Here is a 25,345-nt window from a genome sequence, read left to right on the forward strand (position 1 = left end):
ATTTTGTTATTCATAGCAACGAATAATTTGTCGTCATCAAAACTGCAATATTGATGGTGTTCTTCCCTCTTTGCGTGTGCTTCAAGAGATTAAAATGCCCTACCTCGGGGAAGTAGGGTCAGAGGAATTCCTCATGAAACTCACCACCCAGATCACTGAGATGGTATCAGCGAAGATGACGCAAGGTAAGTGTGTGTTATGGACCATGCTGCCTCTGCTCTTCAGCATTCAATGAGTGTTTTATTTTGAAAGAAGTCATTTCTACTTTCAACAATTCAGAAATCTGAATTCACAGTCAAACTTGACCTAAATTAGCCTCAACAGTTGATTGGTGTGTTCCTGCAAACCGAGTTTAGTTCAACACGACCGTGCTCATTCAAATCTGGTTTCATCCAAGATAAAGCAAGGATTTAAAAAGAAATGTTTGACTGCAGACCCCATGGAGCTCTGACAGCATGCCAGTTGCTCTCAGTAATGGGATAGCATCACATTTAGAGTTCAGATATAAACAGAGAGATGTTTCGCCTCCAGACTTTTATAAAAGGTAAACACACATCTGCATGCTGGACTAACATCCTGCCAGCTACCCTTGTTGTCAAGGTGAAGTCCCATGAATGATTCATGCTGTCGTCATCATACATGCAGCGAGCTATAACCGTGACAGGATTAATTAAAAATACTAAATAAAGTCAGAAGCAACCGAGGCCGAAGGCTCCCAAAACTACATCGGTTTTCGTTCCATACTACGTCGGGTGATTTAAAATGCTGAGGTTGCATTAAATCACCTCTGTGGTGTGTGTTTGTGTGTGTGAAGGGAATCAAAAATCTGCAGGTCGCCTCTCCCGTTACTAAATTAGGAGTGGTTTTCTGACGCTGCATTATGAAATATGAAAGTCTTTGCTTTCTGCCAAAGATGCTGAAAGTATAAAAGTACTCCTAAAATACTAAACAGTAACTAGTGCTTCTTGGTCGTGTTTTGTTACCTGCCCGTCTAGAAATCAGTGATTCTTCAAGAATTGTGAAATGCTGTGTGACGTGACTGCTTTAGCTCTTCAATTCTTGAATTAATATTCATCCTCTAGTAGATTTGAGGTTGACACCAAACGTTCCCGCTCTTCTCGCACTTGTTTTCCAGCATGTTTTGAGCACTTCTCATTGCTTCATGCAGACATCATTTCATAAGCAATTTACATCCATCAGTTTAGCTATCCGATCAATACAATGCTCATCCAATCATGAATTTGTTATTCAGACAGCGTACAGAATCTTGAAGTGCTCCAGTGGATGAAATCTTGGCCCAAAACTACCAGTATGTATCCCAAGTGCATCAGCTCTACAATACTGTACATTTCCCCTTTGAGTTATAGATACAGGGAATTTATGGAAACATCTTTGAGGAACATTTCCTTTTACATACAGAACAAAAACTATATATATATTTATATGTGTTCACAATAAATCACCTCTGGCCAAATCCTCCTCAAACTGATCATCAATAAACTTTGCACCGCTGTCACTTTACACTTTAGAGACACTTTCATTTTTCCACTTTTATTTTTTTTCTTACATTTTTTACTTTTTCATTTCTTTTTTTAATTTAAATTCTTGAATGTAATATGTCCCGCTATTTTATTTTTATTTTATTGTATATTTTTAAAAGTATTTTGCTGCTGCAACAAAAAAATTCCCCCTGGGGATTAATAAAGTAAAATCTAATCTAATCTAACATTATATGTGAAGGCGCAGCCCTAACATATTCCTCTTTGAAATGGATTTCAAATAGATTTTTATTAATGAGTATGTTATCTCACCAACTTCTCATTGGAATACATGCCCCCCGACAGACATGTATGTGGAGAGCTCAGATAACCCGTTACCTGTCCTGTGGCCTTTACTCGCATGTCGTCACAACACTAACACACGGCAAAGCATTTAGAATGAAATGATTGTTGTGGATTTTTTCCCTTTACATCACAAAGATTTAAAACAATATATATAATAAGTTATAAGGGTAGTGATTTGAATGTTTAGATTCATTCTAACAAGTAAATAAAGCACCAGCAGATGGCAGCAGAGAGTCCGTTAGTGCTTCAGTTGGACTTTGAGCCGACTGGTCCCGCCTCTTACCAAACTAAAGACACGATCCCTTCCTTTGCCTTTCACGTATTCACGGTACATAAGAATGACAAGTTCAGTTCATTGTGTTTGACATGCTCTGCTCCTTTGCCCCACTGACACGTCTTCCTCTGATCACCCCCCTCCGTCCATGCTGCCTCAGCTTCCTTGCGGGTACCAGGTGTCGACAGTGACGATGAGACCAAGACCCCGTCTCCGTCGCCTCATCTCGGCCGCTCTCGTCCTCCGTCTCTCATCGCCGACTCCTCCTCTGAGTCCGACGAGGGGGACGCCAGGGGAGAGGTGAGAAGTGTAGACGTTGATATGTTGTTGTCCAGAATCGTTTAACTGTAAGCTCCGATGTTTGTTTTTTCTGACTCATACTGAATTTACAAGTTTAATTCTACCCAATTTTGTTCAGATGTTTGACATCTACGTGGCAACGGCTGACTACAACCCCACCCTAGCCAACAAAGAAGCCATCGCTCTCAAGGTGGGGCAGTATGTGGAGGTTTTGGACTCTGCTCATCCCCTCAAATGGTTAGTCCGGACCAAACCCACCAAAACGACACCATCCCGTCACGGCTGGGTCTCACCTGCCTACCTGGACAAGAAACTCAAAGTGCGTCTCAAAACACCGTTTTTTTCACCGTTGCTAACTCATTGTCTTGAGGCCCTTTGAATATTTTCGATATTAATAGTAAATTGAATGTGTTGTTCCAGCTCTCTGCCGATACGAGTGACCTTCCGGATGCAAACACAGAGGAGGTGTCCGAGGGTGGCGAATACAAGAGGAAGTTACTGTAAGTGAAGTATTTCTACACTCGCTGACGGAATACTGGAACTCAAGGAACGTCTCATAACCAACGATTATGATGTGTCCCTAGTCAACTCATCCAGGACCTGATGAATGGTGAATCCCAGTTTGTAAAAGAGATGGACTTCTTTGCCTCCCATCACCTGAAGCACGCCGAAGGCCCCGATGCGCCGCCCGACGTCAGCAGCCAGAAGGACGCCATCTTCAGGAACATCGACGACATCAAGTCCTTCCACAGCAAGTGAGCTCACCTCTTGACGACTCCGGGAAGTGAAGAACGTCTGTGTCCCATCCCCGGAGAACAGACGAGTGAGATTTACAGTAAGACGCTCGCGGCAATTCCTTCCCAACTATTTTCTTGTTTTTAGAGCATTCCTTCCGAAGCTGAACGCCTGTGACACAGACGATGACGTCGCCATGTGCTTCCTGAAGAACAAGGAGGGCTTTGAGAAGTACCTCCACTATCTAGTGGGTCAGAGTCTGGCTGAATCTGCTGTCAGTGACAAGGCCGTCCACCGCTTCTTCAAGGTAACCGCGGTACTGTTGTTACGCAGAGCCAATATCCTGTAACCCTCAACTTTACGTCCATAAACACTGTCAAATAGTTTGCTTTTGAAAGCATATTTTGTCATTTATTCTAATATAATTGTGTTTGCTAACTTGTAAATATCTTGTCATAGAGATGACTGTACATATTTTATTTTATTTTTTAAATATTTATTTTACATATTTAATAAAAAATAAAAAATACATATTTAAAAAATCTATATATTGAAAAAATATATTTATAAAAATTGTAATTAAAAAAAAATCTTCCCTTTCGCTACATTGTAGGAGTACACGGATAAAGTGCAAGCCAGTGCAGACCCTGCAGACCCCCCGGTACGCAGCATCAACGCCAGCCTCCAACAACCGCTGGAGAGGATTCAGAAGTACAAGGCCGCCCTCAAGGTAACAGCGTTGACTCCTTTGAGGCTCGGTTTTTTAGACCTGTGCAGTCTTGTTGACATCTCTCCCCTGACACCTTCAGGAGCTCATCCGCAACAAGGCCAAAAATGGCCAGAACTGCTGCCTGCTGGAAGAAGCGTACGCCATGGTGTCTGCACTGCCGCAGCGCTCTGAGAACACCCACCACGTCACCATGATCGAGAACTACCCCGCCACACTGGAGGTGTTGGGAGAGCCAATGAGACAGGTAGGGGGAGCTCTCTGACTGAAGGTATGCTTAGAAACTTCAGGTGGAGGTCATTTGTGATTTCTTGAGTGTTCATTGGTGTTTTTTTGTCACAAAATGTCAAAAGACATATGAATTGACAAATAAAGGTGAACGATTTCACCTGACATATCCGTGCCCCTACCTCTCTCTCCGTGTGAATCCCGTACGCGCTCACGGGATGAAGGAAACGGAAGCGGAAGCCCAACTGATTCTTCTAGAAGTTTACACGTATTTCTGTTTTTCTTAAAAACTCAGACCCGTGAGTGTTAATATAGTGATTATAGGAATGATCGTGTTTGTTTACATATCCTGATTTTTGGTTCCTCCCCCTCTTTGAAACCAGGGACCCTTCCAAGTGTGGGAAGGGGCTCCAGGAATTCGGACGTCCTCTAGAGGTCACCACCGCCACGTGTTCCTGTTCAAGAACTACTGTGTCATCTGCAAACCCAAGAGAGACAGCAACACCGACACACAAGCTTATGTTTTCAAGAACATGATGAAGGTAAGACTTTTATTCACATTTCTTCCTGACTTCTTTATCGTCAACTTTAGATAGATAGATAGATATATACTTTATTAATCCCCAAGGGGAAATTTGTCGTCACAGTAGCAGCACCAATAAACTAAACACACGAGAATAAAATATAAAATATAAAAAACAGGGATGAAAGATATAGATGTATACAAGTAAAATATAAAATACAAAATGAAGTATATATATATATGTATATAAAATGAAACATATATGTATATATATATATATACACACACACAAACAAATATAATACAATGACTGTGCAAAGTATACAAAGTAAAATATAAAATACAAAATAAAATATATATGTATATATATATATACACAACATATATGCATACACAAATACAATACAATACTAATGACTGCAGTGTAAATTAAATTAAATATAAAAATATACATTTTTTAACTTTCCCCGATCGCCGGCGTCATCGTCTCTGCCGTCTGTGTCCTTCTTCCGGTCTGCAGCTGAATAACATCGACGTGAACGAGACGGTGGAGGGCGACGACCGCGCCTTCGAGATCTGGCACGAGCGCGAGGACTCTGTGAGGAAATACACGCTGCAGGCCCGAACCATCAGCATCAAGAACTCGTGGCTGAGAGACTTCCGAGAGCTGCAGCAGCGATACAGCACGCCGGCGTGGAGTGAGCGGCAAAAGAAACACACACACGAAAGTCAAGTTTCTTTTCTTTTCTTTCTCGCATCACTCAAAATGTATTTGAATCTCCTTTCATAGGTCCCCCTGACTTTGATGAGATTCTGGCAAACTGCACGGCCGAGCTGGGGCAGACCGTGAAGCTGGCCTGCAGAGCCACCGGAGTGCCCAAACCAGCTGTCACTTGGTACAAGGGTACGCCATGTTTCTTTTGGTCACATGCTCTTTTGGACAAACAGGACTCTCAAGTTTTGAAGACAGGCAAGAGGGACATTTCCATCCCCCCCCCCCCCCCGCAGAACGAAACTTTCGGATTTGAGTCAGTTGCGCGCAATTCCAGGATGCTTTATTTTCATTGGTTGCTGGATTAAATCTTACCCAGATACAACAGATACGGGTATTTTTTCGGATTGGCTATTGTGTAGCCCATTTCTTTTTTTGATTGGCTGATAAGTGGCTCCTCACAGCAGAACTCCAGGGGAGCGCTTGATTCCTCCACAGTGAGGGCAGCGCGGCCAGCTCATGTTACACACATTAAAACATTAAATAGACGAGAGGTTTTTTTCAGCGTGAGAAATACGATGTGTGGCGGGAGTGCGTGACTTAAGACCGAAATGCGTGAGTCTCACGCTCAATGCGTGACACTTGAGAGCCCTGGACAAATAAGCTGCCCAGACAAATATGGATGAATGGCACATTACACTTAGAGACAGACTAACGCCATCACACTGTTCATTCTGGTCACATGACATCTGTTCTTCTATCCATCCTGAAAGGGTTTTTTATATTTCTTGGGAGTTTTTCCTGATCCGATGTGAGAGGTCAAAAGTCAGGGATGTCGTATGTGTACAGACTGTAAAGCCCCCTGAAGCAAATTTGTAATTTGTGATATGTGGCTGTACAAAATAAGCTGAATTGAATTGAACTAGAGGCTAAATGTGTGTCTTCCCCCGCCCCTTTGCCTCCGTGGTGGACGTAGATGGACGCCCCGTGGACGCCGGTCCTCATCACATCATCATCGAGGATCCCGACGGTTCCTGCACCCTGATCCTGGACAACATGACGGCGGACGACTCCGGCCAGTACATGTGCTTCGCCACGAGCTCGGCCGGCAACGCCAGCACGCTCGGCAAGGTCACCGTTCAGAGTGAGTGGCGCAACATGTGCGCCAGGTTGTGATTTAGGATTATTCTGAGACTCGGAAAATATCAAGAATTAGTCACAAAGAATTAAACAAAGATTTTTTTTGTGAAACCAGTATTTAAATATATATTATGCATTGATATATTTCTTGTAGTGCCGCCTCGTTTTCTAAATAAAATGAAGAATGCTATATTTGTCGCCGGGGAGGACACTCGGTTCAGCTGCGTCATACAGAGCGCCCCCAGCCCCAAGATCAGGTAGGACTTCTTCTTCTTCTTCTTCTTCTTCTTTTCCTGCTTCTTCTTGCTTATTTCCCTTCTTTCTTTTCCTTCTTCTTCTTCTTCTTTATTTTCCTTCTTCTTCTTCTGCTTCCCCCCCCTCGGTGTTAATAACCTCCTTTTCTCTTCTTCTTCTTTTCCTGCTTCTTCTTGCTTATTTCCCTTCTTTATTTTCCTTCTTCTTCTTCTTCTTCTTCTTCTTCTTCTTCTTCTTCTTCTTCTTCTTCTGCTTCCCCCCCCTCGGTGTTAATAACCTCCTTTTCTTCTTCTTCTTCTTCTTCTTCTTCTTCTTTATTTTCCTTCTTCTTCTTCTTCTTCTTCTTCTTCTTCTTCTTTATTTTCCTTCTTCTTCTTCTTCTTCTGCTTCCCCCCCTCGGTGTTAATAACCTCCTTTTCTTTTTCTTCTTCTTCTTTTCCTTCTTCTTCTTGCTTATTTCGCTTCTTTCTTTTCCTTCTTCTTCTTTATTTTCCTTCTTCTTCTTCTTCTGCCCCCCTCGGTGTTAATAACCTCCTTTTCTCTTCTTCTTCTTCTTCTTCTTCTTTCATGATCAAGGTGGTTCAAAGATTGCCGGCTGCTGACTGACCAGGAAAAGTATCACACCTACAACGAGCCCCGCAGTGGAGCTCTGGTCCTGGTCATAAAGAACCTGACCGAGAGAGACCTCGGACACTACGAGTGCGAGGTCAGTCACGCGTCCCCAACTTTATTTTAGTGTTTTTTAATTAATATGTATACGAGAAAAAAGTATAAACGTTGACTCGAACGCCGTTGATATCAATCAGCAACAACGAGTCATCGGTGAGACTCCATATGATATATATTCTCTGCCCCCCGTGCCAGCTGTGTAACCGTCTGGGCAGCGCCAAGTGCGCCGCGGATCTCGTCCCGCCCTCTGCTGTGAGTCGCACTGGTGAGCAGGTCATCACGATCGAAGGTAGGAACACGGACCCCATCCTCACCGAGGACTATTTGTATAATATGCTCGTGTGTTCAGCTTCTGAATAACATCTTTGAATGCAGATGGTAAAGATGAATACTTGTCTTGTGCGTCCTCTAGATGTGACTATTTTTCGGCGCTTAGCTTCATTTTGTGTGTTAAATCTCATTTATTCTGCTCCCCCCCCACAGTTACTGAACAGGAGACGAGGTTACCCAAGAAAACCGTCATCATGTAAGTGTTGCCAGGTGTGCATTACACGTTAAGTACTAGTGATAAATGGATTGTAAGAAAGAGCTTTGTTTATTAACTTCGCATTGAAAATGCGGAAGGTTACGTTTTGATCGCCGTGTATTTATTTATTTATTTGTATGCGTGTTACTTGCATAACTCAAAACGTTTTAAACCGAATCGCATACAATTTGGTGGGATGATTGCTTATTATCCGGGAAACATTTGATTTGATTTTGGGATCGATCGGGTCAAAGGTCACGGTCAAGGTCATGAAAAGGTCAAAATCTTCTTTTCACCATCGCGCGGTCAATTTGTATCCAATTGGCATGCAACTAATGTCAAAATGTTCATAATTCAATGCCCAATCTTGTGATATGCGAAGGTATGCGCTCTACCGAGTGCCCGTTCTAGTTAACTTTGAGTAAATATTAGTTTCAGGTTGAATTGGGTCTCTCTGTGAAGACTAAAGGTGATTTAAAGTTCCTTTGCGTGTGCGTGCGCTCCTCTCCGCGGCCTCGTCGTATTTAAAGCCCGCGGATTCTGACACGAGGACGATGAAAGGGTGGGCCGTCTTCACCATGGTGATGTCTTCTTTAACCGGCAACGTCATTAGCTTTTGCATCGGGATCCAACCCCACGATATGCCGTGCAGCACAATTCATGATGGCATGTGGGCGGAGCTTATCTTATTTAGTTACACGGATCAGTGCCACTTGAGCTGTAGGTTTGCGAGTGGTCGACGTCAGACCAGCAGCTTCAAACTGCACGCCACATATATTGTTCACGATAGTTTAATAATATCTGCATTCTCTCTCTCTCTCTTTCTCCGCCAGTGAGGAGACGATAACCACCGTGGTGAAGAACCAGCGCATGAGGAGGCACAAGTCCCCCGGCTTTACCATCGCCGGGGCCCACCGCTCGGAGCCCCCCACCCCGGAGCCCCCCGCGGCCAGGCCGAGGAGGATGCCCGCGCCGAGAAAGAGCGCCATCCCGACCCTCTACGTCACCCAACCCGGCGGCGCCGAAGCCAGAACCGCGGAGAGCCACCCCCGGTGGGTCGAGGTGGAGGAGGTCATCGAGTACAAGGTCACTAAGTCGCCCAAGCTGTCCAGGAGGAGGGGCGTCTCACCGGCGGGGTCCGATCGCGCGACCCCTACCTTCCGATCTAAAAGATCCCCGCCGGAAAACCCCAATGCGAACAATTCCAACAACAAGCTGGTGGAGCAGGCCCAGGCGCCGCTGCAGGGCGACGTCAGCCAGCCGCTCCCCTGGGAGGAAGAGGAGGAGGAAGAGGGGGGGAGCGTCACCTCCGGAGAGCCCCGCGAGCTCTCGTCCGTCCTCGCTCCGGCCGGAGAAGACGGCGAGGCCCCGGGCGACGCCCACACCGTCATCTTTGAGCCCGACGACGAAGAGGAGGGTCGCGTCTCGCCGGGAGAGCAGCAGCCGAGGCGCGTCTTGACCCTCGAAGACTTGGAGGACTACGTCCCGGGAGAAGGCGAGACCTACGGGTCGCCCGGCGGCCGCGAGCCCGCCGCGGAGACGCCCTGCGAGGTCTCCGTGCTGCAGAGGGAGATCGGCGGCGCCGCGGTGGGACAGCCGGTGCTCCTCAACGTGGGGCGGCCCGCGGCGGCGCCCAGGCAGAGGGGCGGCGGCTTCTTCAGCCGCTTCAGGGAGCACCTCTCCGGCGGCGTTTTCTCGTCGCCGACGGAGAGGCGCGTCCCCATCCAGGTGAGCCGCGCCGAGCTGGAGGTCACGCCGTCCTACCGCTCCGAGGTGCAGCGGGTGGAGGGCGGGGGGCGGAGCTTCAAAACCAAAGTGTCGACTCGGACCTACGGCTACGCGGCGGCGGGCAACGACCTTCACCAGGGCCAGTAGGAGCGGACGGCGGAACCCTCTGTCTTAAAAACGGGGACATTTTGCACGAGGCGCGTCCGGACCGGAAGCATCTTTACTGCGTTTGACGAACCGTTCCGCTCTGAAGCTTCCCATCGGGAGAGGAACAGGAAAAGAGGGTTTTTTTTCTAGAAGAATGGTTCATGTCAGATGATGTCACTAGACTAGGCGAGTTGGAAACTGTATTAAATATGGAACTGTGACCTTGTTACAGCTGATCCATGACATGTGCAGTGTGTGTTGCTCAATACACACGATGGAGACAGGAAACGGAAATTAAGGATTGACACATTTGACTGATTAACTCTTTTGTCGTCGGTTTTTAAGTGAAATTCAAATGTTTAAAAAAGAAAATCATCACGAATCACTTAAACACAACTTCTCGAAAATCATGAACCTTGACCCACTAATTAACTGATCCAGGCATTATCCTTAGTAATGACTATCGCTTTATACAAATAATGACACGGTATATTTAGCTCTATATATATATTTATATAAACATATTTATATATATATATATATTTATATATGTATATATATATATATATTTTAAAAATGTGGGAGGTTTTCTGTTCAGTAATGTCTCCGCAGTGCTGTAGCTTCCTGGAGCAGCGAGTGTTGGTGAGGTCACGTCTACGTCAACATGAAGTCTATTTAAAATACGCAACACTGAACTTTGGAGACCGTTGTGGTCCATCGGTTCGAGTCTAATCAAAGATGAGGGTCGGCTGTAGCTCAGTGGGGTAAGGGGGTCGTCCTGCAACCCCAAGGTTGTCGGTTCGATCCCCGCTCTCCCCATTAGTTGCTAGTCGAAGTGTCCTTGAGCAAGGCACTGAACCCCCAGTTGCTTCCCGGGCGCATCACTGCAGCCCACTGCTCCTTAATAACTAAGGATGGGTTAAATGCAGAGAACTAATTTCCCCTTGGGGATTAATAAAGTATATATCTTATTTTATGTGCCTTTAAATTCATAAACGTGAGTTCTCCTTTGGGTGTTTGAGTTATTCGTTAAGCAGCTTTTACAAATATGACATTTCTACGAGCAAAAGATGAATCTGTTCCACAGTTTGACTGCCGCATACGTCTTTTATTGTGAACCCGACGGTTGTACCTATTAATCGAATGTTTCTGACATCCTCGTGTCTCGTCATGTTGAAGTCAGTGTGTCACGGGGCCATATGTAAGCTATTTAGATGATATCAAACCAGATCTCTAATCTTGTATTTGATTGCGAGCAAATGTCTGTGCAAAGATCACTTTCACATAATCTACCTTTTCATAACAAACCGTGTGGTGTTTAAAAAAAAAAAAGACATATGTTGAGTTACAAGGATCATGTGACGCGTCAACAATAACGCACTAATAGGTTGTAATTGCTTGTCCTGTATGCGTGTAGTTTCTGAATTTTTTTTTTTAGTTCTCAGTTCTAATAAAAAGTTGTCCCGCAAATAATAAGTGTGGCCAGTTTCTTTCAAACTTCTCGCACAAATGTTGGAAAAACCCGTCTGACGAGTTTGAAAAACAGGTTTTTATGCGCCTGCACATTTTTTACATATTTGTGGAGCTGGGGCTCGAACATGACATCACCGCCTGACGCTCACCAGCGTTTCATACATTACCTTTAGACAAGTCCATAGTTTATTGGTCAAATAATGTTGTTCAAGAATATGCAGGGACATGTTTGACCTCCACTTCCTTTATTTGCCCTATAACAATACAATAATCTATAAATAACAGCCCAATATAAAGAGTGGATGAGTGTGAGAATGCGTTATGGAGAAGAGTGTATCGCTGACTGTTGCCATCTTACAATCAATGTTGTCCCAGACGTAACACAAAGAGGTCTTACAAAGTTATTAAATGTAACTTCAGGATTCCTGTGCATACCTTGGTCAAAGATATTCTCTCAGTAAACGAGTTAAACGGAGATCTGTGTGCTTAATTCTAAGCAATAGCATTTTTTAATTTTTTTTCCTTCAAATAAAAAAAACCCTGCTTTAGTTATGAATGTCACTTTACTGTCGAGGGGGAGGCTGGAAAACTAAATGTCACAATATAAAAGTTTTACAAATTGTAAAAAATAAAAGTTCTTAAACCACCAAAAATATATAAACAACATTATTCCAAGAGACAAGAAACAAACGTTTCAAGCCACATTTCTTACATATTATGGGATGTGATCTCACTAAACAGTAATTCACGATAATTCATTTTGACAATGGAGTTGTGTCACAATTTACACAAAACCTGTCAAAATAACAGCATTTACCAGCACTGGAATGACTGGAATGTGACCCGGGAACACAAACGGCTTGAAGAGTTTCACTCCTGAACTAAATGTGTGCAGCCATCCATCTGCACATTCACCAGTAAACATAATGCGACTGGTGGCACAAGAGGAGCAGAACTCTCTAACTAATCAAGAGGTCTAGAAACTAGCTTCGTCCACACTGAGTCACCCAGTACACCCAGTACACCCAGTCCAACAGAGCACCCTGCTAAACATACCAGTCACATATCAAGTAAACATCTTCACACAGGTGAAAATAACAATATGGAAAGTGGAGGGGGGAAAAAAAAAAAAAAAAAAAAAAAGGATATAATGATATCTAGGAATACCTCTAAATAAAATATAAAACCTAGAAATGTGTGATTCCGCTACGGTATGTTTGTCGGAGTTTCACAGACCACCATCTGAGGGAATGTTCACGGCTGGAATGGAGGTCTGTGTGTGTGTGTGAGAGGAGTGGATGGGCGGGACTAAAAAGGTGTCTGGAAGCTGCCGTCTCCTACGAAGACACGTTGACTTTCTTGACCTTATTGATTTCCTAGAGAAGGGAGAAAGAAAAGAACAAATGTAATAATGCTAGAGGCGGGTGACGTGTTCACGAAAAACAGACTGATCCACTACGAGGAACAAAGAAATGAAGAGGCGGGACCGCATCCAGCAGAATCCATTCCTCACACTATTGCCTTTTTATTATATTTTTAAAGCAAAGACTCCCTGAACTCTGCCGTGCCGAGTCACGGTTGCTAGGCTATGATTGGACAGTCTCGGTTTGGGGGAGGGGCCAATTAAACATTTCCATGAGTAAGAGCTGTCGCGTGATGTGTCGACTGTCTGACGTAAGAGGACGACGGACGCTCACCCCGAGAAGAGCCTCTTTTAACTGCCCATAGGCGTCCTCCAAATTCTCATTGATGATCAGGACATCAAAAACACCTGGTTCTTTACCTGGAAGGACATATAGAGGTTAGACTCAAGGACATATAGAGGTGAGACTCAAGGACATATAGAGGTTAGACTCAAGGACATATAGAGGTGAGACTCAAGGACATAGAGGTTAGACTCAAGGACATATAGAGGTGAGACTCAAGGACATAGAGGTTAGACTCAAGGACATATAGAGGTGAGACTCAAGGACATACCATAGTGGTGAGACTCAAGGACATATAGAGGTTAAACTCAAGGACATATAGAGGTTAAACTCAAGGACATATAGAGGTGAGACTCAAGGACATATAGAGGTGAGACTCAAGGACATACCATAGTGGTGAGACTCAAGGACCTATAGAGGTTAAACTCAAGGACATATAGAGGTGAGACTCAAGGACATATAGAGGTGAGACTCAAGGACATATAGAGGTTAGACTCAAGGACATATAAAGGTTAGACTCAAGGACATATAGAGGTGAGACTCAAGGACATATAGAGGTTAAACTCAAGGACATATAGGTTAGACTCAAGGACATATAGAGGTTAAACTCAAGGACATATAGAGGTGAGACTCAAGGACATATAGAGGTGAGACTCAAGGACATATAGAGGTTAGACTCAAGGACATATAGAGGTTAGACTCAAGGACATATAGAGGTGAGACTCAAGGACATATAGAGGTTAGACTCAAGGACATAGAGGTTAGACTCAAGGACATATAGAGGTTAGACTCAAGGACATATAGAGGTTAGACTCAAGGACATATAGAGGTTAGACTCAAGGACATATAGAGGTTAAACTCAAGGACATATAGAGGTTAAACTCAAGGACATATAGAGGTTAGACTCAAGGACATATAGAGGTTAGACTCAAGGACATATAGAGGTGAGACTCAAGGACATATAGAGGTGAGACTCAAGGACATATAGAGGTGAGACTCAAGGACATATAGAGGTGAGACTCAAGGACATATAGAGGTGAGACTCAAGGACATATAGAGGTTAGACTCAAGGACATATAGAGGTTAGACTCAAGGACATATAGAGGTTAGACTCAAGGACATATAGAGGTGAGACTCAAGGACATATAGAGGTTAGACTCAAGGACATATAGAGGTGAGACTCAAGGACATATAGAGGTTAGACTCAAGGACATATAGAGGTTAGACTCAAGGACATATAGAGGTTAGACTCAAGGACATATAGAGGTTAGACTCAAGGACATATAGAGGTTAGACTCAAGGACATATAGAGGTTAGACTCAAGGACATATAGAGGTTAGACTCAAGGACATATAGAGGTTAAACTCAAGGACATATAGAGGTTAGACTCAAGGACATATAGAGGTTAAACTCAAGGACATATAGAGGTTAGACTCAAGGACATATAGAGGTTAAACTCAAGGACATATAGAGGTTAAACTCAAGGACATATAGAGGTTAGACTCAAGGACATATAGAGGTTAAACTCAAGGACATATAGAGGTTAGACTCAAGGACATATAGAGGTTAAACTCAAGGACATATAGAGGTTAGACTCAAGGACATATAGAGGTTAGACTCAAGGACATATAGAGGTTAGACTCAAGGACATATAGAGGTGAGACTCAAGGACATATAGAGGTTAGACTCAAGGACATATAGAGGTTAGACTCAAGGACATATAGAGGTTAGACTCAAGGACATATAGAGGTTAGACTCAAGGACATATAGAGGTTAGACTCAAGGACATACCATAGTGGTGAGACTCAAGGACATAGAGGTTAGACTCAAGGACATATAGAGGTTAGACTCAAGGACATATAGAGGTTAGACTCAAGGACATATAGAGGTTAGACTCAAGGACATATAGAGGTGAGACTCAAGGACATATAGAGGTTAGACTCAAGGACATACCATAGTGGTGAGACTCTGTGTTAAACACTGTCGTCATTTTATTTTCGCCAACAATCAAATCCTCACCCAACTCCATTTCCACCTGAGCCGCTTTCAAACGCTTCTGGAGGCTCTCCTCCGACTCCGTCTTTCTGTCTCTCAGACGTTTTTCCTGAAACACAGAAGGCATTCATTTAAAAAACAAAAAAAACCTGCGCGACGAGTTAAACGGCGGCCCGACCCAAACCGACCGTCACACACGGGAACGCCCGGAATGTCGGGCGACATCGAGTTCAATCGAGTTCATTTCCCGCCGTGCTCACCAGGACGGCCATGGACGGCGGCTGGATGAAGATGTAGAAGGGGTGGAGGTCGGTCCTCTTGATGTTCTTCACGCCCTGGATGTCGATGTCCAGGATGCAGATGAGGTTCTTGTCGCGGACGTCCTGCACGGCGGCTTTGCTCGTCCCGTAAATGTTGCCCGAAAACTCTGCGCTCTCGATGAAGTCGCCGCGTTCGATGGCCGCCTGCATCGCCTCCCGTGTGACGTAGTGGTAATCTGGACACCGGACCAACGCAATGCGGAGGAAGAAAGATGAAAATGAAGAAAGAAATACGACTTTACTGCTGCGGTGGTCGTGAAGGAGGAGGAACGAGCCGTACCTTTGCCGTTCTCCTCTCCGGGCCGAGGCTTTCTGGTTGTGTCTGAGGGGTGAGAAGAGAGTTACGTCACGTGTGACATGTGTTCCGTCATGTGTGACGTATGTTACATCATGTGTGACATAAGTTACGTCATCAGTCGATCGATGCAAACCACGACTGGGCTGCAACCAATCTGCCATTTCTTTTTCCTTTTGGTTCATTAAATGTTGTAAAATAGTGGTAAAAATATCAATTAAAATCAAGAAAATTATCAGAACAGTTATACCCCCCCATTAAATTCTGCATTTGTTGTATGCATGACATTAAATACGAAGGAATACATCATCCACGCCTCCTAGAAAACTTTAAGGATCTACAGCTGGACAATACTGACCAATGAGAAGCCCCCGTGGGTCGTGAGAAAGACAATGAGTTCCAGCTTAGAGACAGAAATCTCTGAATAATTATCCTCTTTAAAAATTGCAAGACATCCAGACTGCGGTACTGAGATACAAGTGGAGTGTTAATCAAAGTCTCTGCATCACTCTTGGTGTCATTTTGGAAAAGAATGTCGAATAAGAAAAGATATCCACTTACGGGAAACACTGAAGCCGAAGACGCTGTCGTACTCCTTCATGAGCTTCTTCAACAGCGTGCTCTTCCCCGCCCCGGACGGGCCGCTGAACACCACGGGCCTGGGTCCAGCCATAGCTGTGAAGGGAGAGAGAGAGAGAGAGAGAGAGTTCAGGATAGGAAACAAGTGGGTGAGGCTGGAGCGGTGACCTGGGTCCACTTAGGCGTACGGCATGAGTCACTACAGGACCCACATCCTGTCTGTGCACAAGCACACAGGTTTTGAAAAGATATATATATATATAAAATGTATATATATATATATTTATTATATATATATATATATATATACAGGACTGTCTCAGAAAATTAGAATATTGTGATGAAGTTCTTTATTTTCTGTAATGCAATTAAAAAAACAAAAATGTCATGCATTCTGGATTCATTACAAATCAACTGAAATATTGCAAGCCTTTTATTCTGATTTATTGCTGATTATGGCTTACAGCTTAAGAAAACTCAAATATCCTATCTCTAAATATTAGAATATCATAAAAAAGTATACTAGTAGGGTATTAAACAAATCACTTGAATTGTCTAATTAACTCGAAACACCTGCAAGGGTTTCCTGAGCCTTGACAAACACTCAGCTGTTATAAATCTTTTTTTTTTACTTGGTCTGAGGAAATATTAAAATTTTATGAGATAGGATTTTAGAGTTTTCTTAAGCTGTAAGCCATAATCAGCAATATTAAAAAAATAAAAGGCTTGCAATATTTCAGTTGATTTGTAATGAATCCAGAATGCATGACATTTTGGTTTTTTTAATTGCATTACAGAAAATAAAGAACTTTATCACAATATTCTAATTTTCTGAGACAGTCCTGTATACACTCCCGTTCAAAAGTTTGGGGTCATCCAGACAATTTCGTGTCTTCCATGAAAACTCACTTTTATTTATCAAATGAATTGAAAATTGAATAGAAAATATAGTCAAGACATTGACAAGGTTAGAAATAATGATTAATATTTGAAGTATTAATTTTGTTCTTCAAACTTCAAGCTCAAAGGAAGGCCAGTTGTATAGCTTATATCACCAGCATAACTGTTTTCAGCTGTGCTAACATAATTGCACAAGGGTTTTCTAATCAGATATTAGTCTTCTAAGGCGATTAGCAAACACAATGTACCATTAGAACACTGGAGTGATAGTTGATGGAAATGGGCCTCTATACACCTATGGAGATATTTCATTAGAAACCAGACGTTTCCACCTAGAATAGTCATTTCCCACATTAACAATGTATAGAGTGTATTTTTGATTAATGTTATCTTTATTGAAAAAACAGTGCTTTTCTTTGAAAAATAGACATTTCTAAGTGACCCCAAACTTTTGAACGGTAGTGTATATATATATAATTTATATATATATATATATAATAAATATATAATATATATATATTAAACATTACAGCAGGTTAACATGCTCAGACAAGCGTCGCTCCATCAGCTCCCCAGAGGAAACCACATGAGACCACAACATCTCCCACAAGGGCACGAGCAAAGGCAATCAACGGGCTTGTGGTGGCAGGGGAACAAACACAAAAAACAGAAGACGACAGCAAAGAGGAAGCTCTGCTATAAATAGAGACACAGGCTCATTTTTCACGGAAACTTTTAAACTCCCTTTATCCAAATTATGCAGCGACCCAATCGCTGACGAATAAACTACAGATCTTGTAGGATACGTCTTTTCAACGTGGCTCCTTCGACATCTTACCTTTTTCTAGGTTGCAATCTGTCTCTCAGGTAAGCAGCTGGAGTAAAGAACGAAGCGAGGCCTGCAGCGCTCCACCTGACCGATCGTCAAGGTGCACAGAGCGCGAGCAGACGGCGGAGTCAGGTGAACGAGGAGGATGTGAGAGTGTGTGTGAGTGTGTGTGTCAGACAAGTCGATTGTGTAAGTGTGGGAGGGAGGCGAGAAAGGGAGTGGGCGGGGCCGTGTGGACGCTCGAAGATGTTATTTTTATGCGTTATAAGCCCCATTACTTACATATTTCGTCAAACTGGGCGGCAATTAATCATAAAATTAGGAATTCCATACGACACATTCACCGAATAAATCTTTAAAAAACGCAGAACTAAAAGTCTGTCTGAAGTCTTTTTATAGCCAAACATCTCAGCGTACGGGGCTTCTCGTTTCCAAGCCGACCCGATGAAGTGAGGGTCGTCTCCTCTGCAGGTGCAAACGACAGAGAGTCACTCTCCGATGCCTCTCGAACGCCTCGACCTTTTAAAGAGTCCGGTCCTGAAATGGGTGTCAAAGCCAACAACCCTCCACCACCACCGAATCTTCCAATAGTAATCCATCACACACACACACACACACACACAAAATAAAAAAATGTTCAGCGACAACTTTACGAGTTCGCAGCGTCTTACATGTGAGAATTGATTCACTGCCCTTATTTTTCTTAAATGCATTGAATATCTTTGGTATGAATTGTTGGTTGGACAAAATAAGCGATTTCAATATGTCACCTCAGGTTTTGGGGAATTGGGATTCTAATATTTTTTCTCGAAAATGTTCTGCCAACAATAATGTTACCCATTCATAAGAGAAGGAAACAAACAGTTGACAGCTTCGGCATGAACATATAGTCATTTGTCGCAGCCGTAGAAAGTACAACATACAGTATGCAATGTGAAAACAGAACGTTTTGTTCGTTCAATTTACCAATAACGATTTTGGTGACAGTTCTCGTCTTTATTCAGTCTACTGCTGTGATCTCTTTATTACAATTTGTTCCTATTGTCTATCGAAATACAGCAGACAGAAACTGAAAGTATTATATTGAATGTTCTTCTCAAACCACTTTATTTACCAAATGTCAGCATTCCCTCAGATAATAAAAAAAACTATCTCAGGCACTTTGACTTGACTATTGCTATAAAAGCAATACAATGTTCAGATTTGCATGGACATGCAAAGTAGAGGAGCATTCCCTGTAGAAAGTGTGTGTGGTTGTTTGTGTGTAGACACTGATGTGAGGTGTTTTGTATGATCACATGTAGCCAAAAACTAACAGGGTTAAAGATGCAGGAGTGAATGGGGCCTTGAGAAAACAACTCAGCATTAGGTTTTATTTATTTATATATATATACATATATATGATGGTTTTGTAAAAGATAAAAAATAAAGCTATTTATTTATAAATCCAATAATTATGTTGAGCGATAAACCATGTTTAAAAAAATCATATAATATATATATATATACACACACACGCTTCTTAAAAATCATATATATATAGATATATATATGTATGATTTTATTAAAGCGGATTGGATATATATATATATATATAGAGGATGGTTTTGTAAAAAAAAAGCTATTTATTTATGAATCCAATCATTATGTTGAGTGATGCACCATCATGTTTAAGAACACATTTTTAAAAGCATATATATATTTATTAGGGCTGTCAGCGTTAACGCGTTAATCTATGCGATTAATTTGGCCACGTTAACGCACTAAAATATTTTAACGCAATTAACGCAACTTTGTTTACTTCCGGTGTTCGTTGAAGTTTTGACACTCAAACCGAGTGTCAAACTGCGGCTGTACGGTTAAACACTGTTTCCGTTTTTAAAACAATTATTTCTCCGCGAAAATAAGGAGCAGAAATCAGTTTAACTCGTGGATGAATCAGTCGGGTTTCCTCCTGCTCCTCCTTCCTCCCGTCTCCCCCTCTGATACACAGAGGAACGGAGGGGCGACGTGTCGGGTGACGCGGCGCGGAAAGAACTCGTCACACGAAACCTTCAACGTGATTGGTCAATCCGTTTGTCTGTCAACATTTTGGGGAAAAAACAACCAATGAACACTCAGTAAATCACAAAGGACCTCCACCACACAGGTGAGGCTCATTTAGCAGCCTGTCAGTCAGAGAGCAGAGAACACGGCGCGAGGACAACTGAGCCTCATTGAATAGAGCTGAGATTGTTCTGGAATGTTTGATGTATAACACGTGGGTATGTGTCATATGCAAACGCCTTTAAAGGTGAATTTACATTTTTTTGTAGAATGTATAAAATGCCCCCAGCCTCCAGAGGGTTAACGTGACATATTTGAATGTCAGTCAGTTACCAAGGCCACTGGTTCTGCTGTTCAGTGTTAAAGATGACAGGACCAGTGGGGTCTCAATATACTTCTTTTTTTTACTAATCTGATGTTTCACTGAAGAACCAATTTATCATCCACGATATTAAATACCTCGCTGGCACTTTATAGGTAGGAGCCTCTTTGAAAACACAGCTCTGTGTGAAGTTTGGTCTTTAAAAAGAATGAACTTTTAACTTTTAATTGCGATTAATGAATTTCAAAATGTGCGATTAATTAGTTAATTTTTTTTAATCGATTGACAGCCCTAATATTTATATATATATACACACACACTCATATATATATTTATGCTTTTTAAAATAAATATAAGCTTCTTTTTTTAAAAGTTGTTTACACGCTGGAGACTCAAGCGTTGCATCAGCTCAACTTAAGAACCATCTTCTTCTTCTGCAGCAACGCAGCAGAAACATTCTGACACCTCTCACGCTGAAGGAAATGAATGAACGCCTGGCTCCAGCGATGATGGCAGACAATACAAACAAGATACAAAAAGACCCAGATGAAATATCTTCCCTACCTGAGAATAGCCTGGCAAAAGATCTCATGTACATCGAGAGTTACGTTAGTTACAGATTTTAGGTCCGTCTCTGGGTGATTTTCTCCCTCTTCTGTACTTTGTCTTTGCCATACAGTCTATAATCTTAGTCGTGAGAACCATTAGGAAAATTGCCTTGGCTACGTCATCAGTAAGGGTCAAAATATCGACACGTTGCGTTCGTGGGCATCGGGAATCCGCAAAATAAAACGCAATCGCGGAGTGTTATTATTAGACTAGCCTAAAAAGCAAATGCAATGCAAAAGGCAGCACATATAAATTTATAACTTACTGGTTACTGCAGTTTCCACGTTAACGTAAAGACAATGCGCCGTGTTTTGACTATATATGAATTATGCCGCGAGTGTAACGTTAGTTGTAATAATATAACCTCGGTTCATTTGAACGCGTTTTTTTACAACTATTTCGTTCGCGCTATGCACATTTTTATAGGAAATAATTGGCTAAATTAATTAACGCTTTCAATTGTGTTTAATTAAACACTACCGCAAATAAACACGTTGTTCCGAGCAACAAAAGCACACGAAAACATACCACGAAAGTACCCGGATGAGTGGAACGCCGAGGGCCGATCGCACTTCGCTCGTGCGCTAAGGTGGAGCTAAAGTCAGCTGCTTGAGCTAACGGCGCGCCGCTTCTCCTCTTAAATTCTCTCAAAGGAAAAATGTTCGGTTCCTCGCGGTCCGGAGGGGTCCGTGGAGGCCAGGACCAGTTCAACTGGGACGACGTGAAAGTCGATAAACACAGAGAAAACTATCTTGGTAAGTTTCTTTTATAAATTAAGTCGGCAGCCGAGTTAGCTTACTAGATAGCTACACGTGCTATTCGATGTTTGCTAACTTGGGAGAATCCCGAGCTGGAGTTGTTTTTAAAAGCACAGTTTAAACTCCACGCCGCGGCTTTCAGTACTCAACGTGCTGCTTTCCCGTACCTTTCGTTGTGACGTCCCTCATTACACGGTGTCTGGCTGCTCGGTGTTAGTCCCGTTTCCACTCTACGGACAGCGGGTCGTAGTTTTCATCGCTCCCCTCCTCAGAGCACTCGCACACATCGCTTACGTACACACGCACAGACACGTCGCCTCTCTGCTATTTGAGCCCACACTGCTGGCAACATGTCAGCAAACCAAACAAGACCTACGTCGCTTTAGCACGCGCCACAGCGGTGACAAAAAGGGGACAAAGTTCACACATTTTGTTGAGCAAATCGCTTTCATTTTGGCACAGAGAGTCGCGTAAAGACGACATGGGTACATGTAAAGATGCGTATTACGTCCACAGATGATATCACCTCATCAACGGCATATCTGTTTTAAACGATGGGGAGAATATCAGATTATTCTGTGGAGACGATGCAACCCGAAATTTGTATTTGATCACAGGGAAGAATCCGCCCCAAAACCAAAAAACAGAATTTAATTCGCACTGTTCCACTGAGTTCAAGTCACTACCTACAAACACCATCATCAGTATGAAGCTGCAATGATCAGTTGTGTATTTTTTTTACATTTATTATTTATTTATATGCACATTTCACCAAACCAAATGTGTGTGACTTACTGCACAATAAACAATTGTTGTGACAATCGATTAATATAATGTTGAATATTCAGCCTGGCCATTACAGCAGATTTAAGTTTCTCAACTCTTCCGTCTTGTTACCAGGGAACTCTTTGATGGCACCAGTAGGGCGATGGCAAAAAGGCAAAGATCTGTCGTGGTACTCGAGAGATAAAAAAGGCGAACCGTTGACCAAAGAGGATGAACTTGCTGCTGTCAAAGCTGCAGAGCACGAGGCCCTGATGGTTGCCCTGTACGTATACTTTCCTATAAGATAAATGGTGGACTAACGCGAGCGCGGGTCAACAAACATGATTTAATTTATGTTTTTTTTGTCTATTCTCCATCTAGAGGGCACAAAAATATAAAGAGACAACCAACTGGCCTGACCAAAGAGGTATGCCACTGTGTTTGGTCCGGTTTTGTTTGAACATCTTTTAATTTGCCTAAATAAAAATATAACAATGCCAATGAAATTTTCCCAATGTTGAAACCAGGACCTTGTTGATGTTTACCGGAGGGAAGAGGTTGATGGTGAAGAGAGAGATGTGGACCGTGTCTCAGGCTTGGGAAGCTCCAGGTGAAAGAGAATTGTGAATTGGATTGTTGTCGTCGAGTCTCCTCTTCATTATGTAAACACAGAATTTCAGATATTTAAACACTTGCCACTTTTGAGAGGGTTAAGTCCATTAAATGTCTGACTTGTTTATACTTGTCGGTCGTTCCATCGACTTTGAAAACGATGCTTGTTTTGGGAAAAATTGCCATTTACTGTGCCTTTCACTGTGTTCTATATTTGTCCTGTTTAACTCATTATTTTTGCTCCTCTTGACCTCCAAGTGGCAGGAGAGCATTTCTCTTAATGCGCCGTGATTGTGAAGCACTTGACTATAAATTAGTGTTTGTCATCCACAGTGCAGGCTCCAGGAAAATGGTGCTCTCCCAAAAGGAGAAGGAGACGGCTAAATTAGGCTTGCCTGTTTTCACAGTAAGTTCCTCACCTCAATGCCACAGAACATTTTAAGATGAAAACTCTGTCAAATTTAGATGTTTATCATGCAAGTGAAAAGCCGTTTAAAGGATGGAAAACCGGCCTTTTAAATATCGGTTGTGGGAATTAAAGAGTTGAGTTTCTTACATATTATATAAATGCTTTCTTTACAGCATCACAAAACAGAAGGTTGTCCAGAAACCTCAACAGCAAAGACATCTCAGAGTGTAGAAAAGGGGGAACAACGGTGAGTGAGCTTTATATTCGATAACTAGATTAACACCTGTATTAAATTGTATCCAGCATTCCACTGGACAACATCTCCAGCCTATTTTCCGTGTTCCCATCGATCATTTTCATCGTTGCAACTTTTCTTTGTTTTGTTTTTTTCTTTACTCTGTAGGCACGAGATCAAAAAGAAAAAGAAAGAAAAAAAGAGCAAAAAGGAGAAAAAGAAGAAGGAAAAGAAGAAGAAACGGCAAAGGAGAGACTCGTCCTCTTCGGAGTCGGGTGACAGAAAAAGGTTAGTTCATGACTGCGTACGGAGGCGTCTGTCATTAGCGTCCCCCGAGGGTGGTACAAACACCAGGAACACAACAAACGTGAGGCTTGTTTCCAAATAATGTATCTGAAATAACACCTCCATTTTCGTAAACAAAAATGAATTATTGCAGGCTATTATTTCTTCGCTACTATTATTATTGCATCAACGGTTGCATTAAATAGTGAGGTGTTTTCTTTGGTAAACTACGTTGCACATTTATACATAAATCCGAAGCGCACCACTAGAGGGCGCCACGGCACTCTCCTGCAAGAGGGGAACCACAACCTAACATCAGCACACGCTGGTAGTGTACGGAATTAATGATGCATTAATGATTTGTCCGAACAATAGCCAGTAGATTAACTCCCAGCTGTCATGAAGTGTTCTCTGTGGCTGTCACTAAGCAGCTTCCCGAGCCGCCGCAGCCCAGTCATTGATTGTTTGTTTCCTTTTGCTCTATAGGCACAGAAAGGACCACCATCATCATAATCCATCATACCACAGTCAGAGTGGAGCCAGACCCCATGACAGCCATTCAAGGGGGGGGGCAAAGGCCGAGCAACAGCCCCCCCGCCCCCATCATCGACCGCGGCGGCATGACACAGACTCCTCGGATGGGGGGTCTCCTGTCCCCCGTAACCCTGTCAGCCACAAGACGGCCCCTGCTGGTGGCACACAAAGCCACAGGCGGCGCCACGACACAGACTCGGACAACTGATCCCCCCCCCCCCCACTCTTCTTCATTTCCAAGACTCGCAACACGGACGGAACGCTCTCCGGCGGCTCGACTGGCCCCCGAAGACCCCATTCACCCCGAACAGCCAAACGGACTGTAGATGGAGAGAGGTCGCTGCGTCTGTCTCGCGGGCTTTGGCCTCCATGTTCCTTCATCCAATAAATTGGCCGATTCGTCACGGGACACCGATGTCTTTTGTGATATTTTGGGTTGTGTTTGACGTAGATTAACTTATTTTTTTCGTTTAACATTTTGTGATTTTAAACCACCACATATTTCCATATAGTCGTCGTGTTTTTTATTTTTTGGGGGGAAATATAATGCAAGATAAGATATTTAGCACACAAAAAAATCTTTTCTTACAATGTCTGGTGCTGGGAAGTTATTAGTTTGGGAAATCTTAGAGAATGAACTCGTCTTTTCTGGTGCGCTATAAGATTTCTTTCCTGTAAATTACTTTCCTGACGCTCCATGTTTACGACGGCTTTAGTAAAAGATCTCAAACAAGCGGATACAGATTGAGTTGTTTTTATTTTACATACAAACATTTCTATTTCAAAAGGTATCGCAAAAGCGGAAACTTCTGAAAGTTGTCTTCAGCACAGCAATGTTTACATAATTTACACGAGCATGACAGAG

At 42.8% G+C, this 25,345-nt stretch overlaps 3 protein-coding genes across 4 annotated transcripts in view; 2 read left to right on the top strand and 1 right to left on the bottom strand.

The window, feature by feature from the left end:
* LOC130197795 (obscurin-like) overlaps positions 1 to 11,284 on the top strand; it is a 64,949-nt gene extending 53,665 nt beyond the window's left edge. Inside the window, 18 exon segments of the mRNA XM_056420684.1 lie at positions 87 to 185; positions 1,253 to 1,309; positions 2,279 to 2,418; positions 2,537 to 2,737; positions 2,839 to 2,918; positions 3,003 to 3,173; positions 3,301 to 3,460; positions 3,767 to 3,883; positions 3,963 to 4,127; positions 4,492 to 4,650; positions 5,152 to 5,329; positions 5,422 to 5,535; positions 6,320 to 6,487; positions 6,638 to 6,740; positions 7,315 to 7,444; positions 7,603 to 7,696; positions 7,891 to 7,933; positions 8,767 to 11,284. Of these exon segments, the coding sequence (XP_056276659.1) occupies positions 87 to 185; positions 1,253 to 1,309; positions 2,279 to 2,418; positions 2,537 to 2,737; positions 2,839 to 2,918; positions 3,003 to 3,173; positions 3,301 to 3,460; positions 3,767 to 3,883; positions 3,963 to 4,127; positions 4,492 to 4,650; positions 5,152 to 5,329; positions 5,422 to 5,535; positions 6,320 to 6,487; positions 6,638 to 6,740; positions 7,315 to 7,444; positions 7,603 to 7,696; positions 7,891 to 7,933; positions 8,767 to 9,808 (3,221 nt within the window). The 3' untranslated portion in view covers positions 9,809 to 11,284.
* A 221-nt stretch (positions 11,285 to 11,505) lies between these two features.
* On the bottom strand, positions 11,506 to 22,488 carry guk1a (guanylate kinase 1a). Of its 2 annotated transcripts, none has more exons than XM_056420635.1 (7): positions 21,808 to 22,488; positions 16,159 to 16,272; positions 15,583 to 15,624; positions 15,243 to 15,478; positions 15,007 to 15,091; positions 12,979 to 13,064; positions 11,506 to 12,657 (listed from the first exon to the last, which is right to left on the bottom strand). In XM_056420635.1, the coding sequence occupies exons 1-7, from the start codon at positions 21,827 to 21,829 to the stop codon at positions 12,619 to 12,621; spliced, it is 624 nt and encodes a 207-aa protein (XP_056276610.1). In that variant the 5' UTR covers positions 21,830 to 22,488; the 3' UTR covers positions 11,506 to 12,618. The 2 variants fall into 2 exon arrangements, with proteins under 2 accessions (XP_056276610.1, XP_056276609.1); XM_056420634.1 differs by lacking the exon at positions 21,808 to 22,488 and adding an exon at positions 20,838 to 20,959.
* On the top strand, positions 21,402 to 25,218 carry c8h1orf35 (chromosome 8 C1orf35 homolog). Its single transcript, XM_056420633.1, has 8 exons — positions 21,402 to 21,637; positions 22,541 to 22,688; positions 22,787 to 22,832; positions 22,933 to 23,015; positions 23,351 to 23,423; positions 23,600 to 23,673; positions 23,830 to 23,949; positions 24,433 to 25,218. The coding sequence occupies exons 1-8, from the start codon at positions 21,541 to 21,543 to the stop codon at positions 24,686 to 24,688; spliced, it is 897 nt and encodes a 298-aa protein (XP_056276608.1). The 5' UTR covers positions 21,402 to 21,540; the 3' UTR covers positions 24,689 to 25,218.
* The last annotated feature ends 127 nt before the right edge of the window (positions 25,219 to 25,345 follow it).

Source organism: Pseudoliparis swirei, chromosome 8 (genome assembly GCF_029220125.1).
Source record: "Pseudoliparis swirei isolate HS2019 ecotype Mariana Trench chromosome 8, NWPU_hadal_v1, whole genome shotgun sequence".
In the NCBI taxonomy this organism is placed as follows: domain Eukaryota; kingdom Metazoa; phylum Chordata; class Actinopteri; order Perciformes; family Liparidae; genus Pseudoliparis; species Pseudoliparis swirei.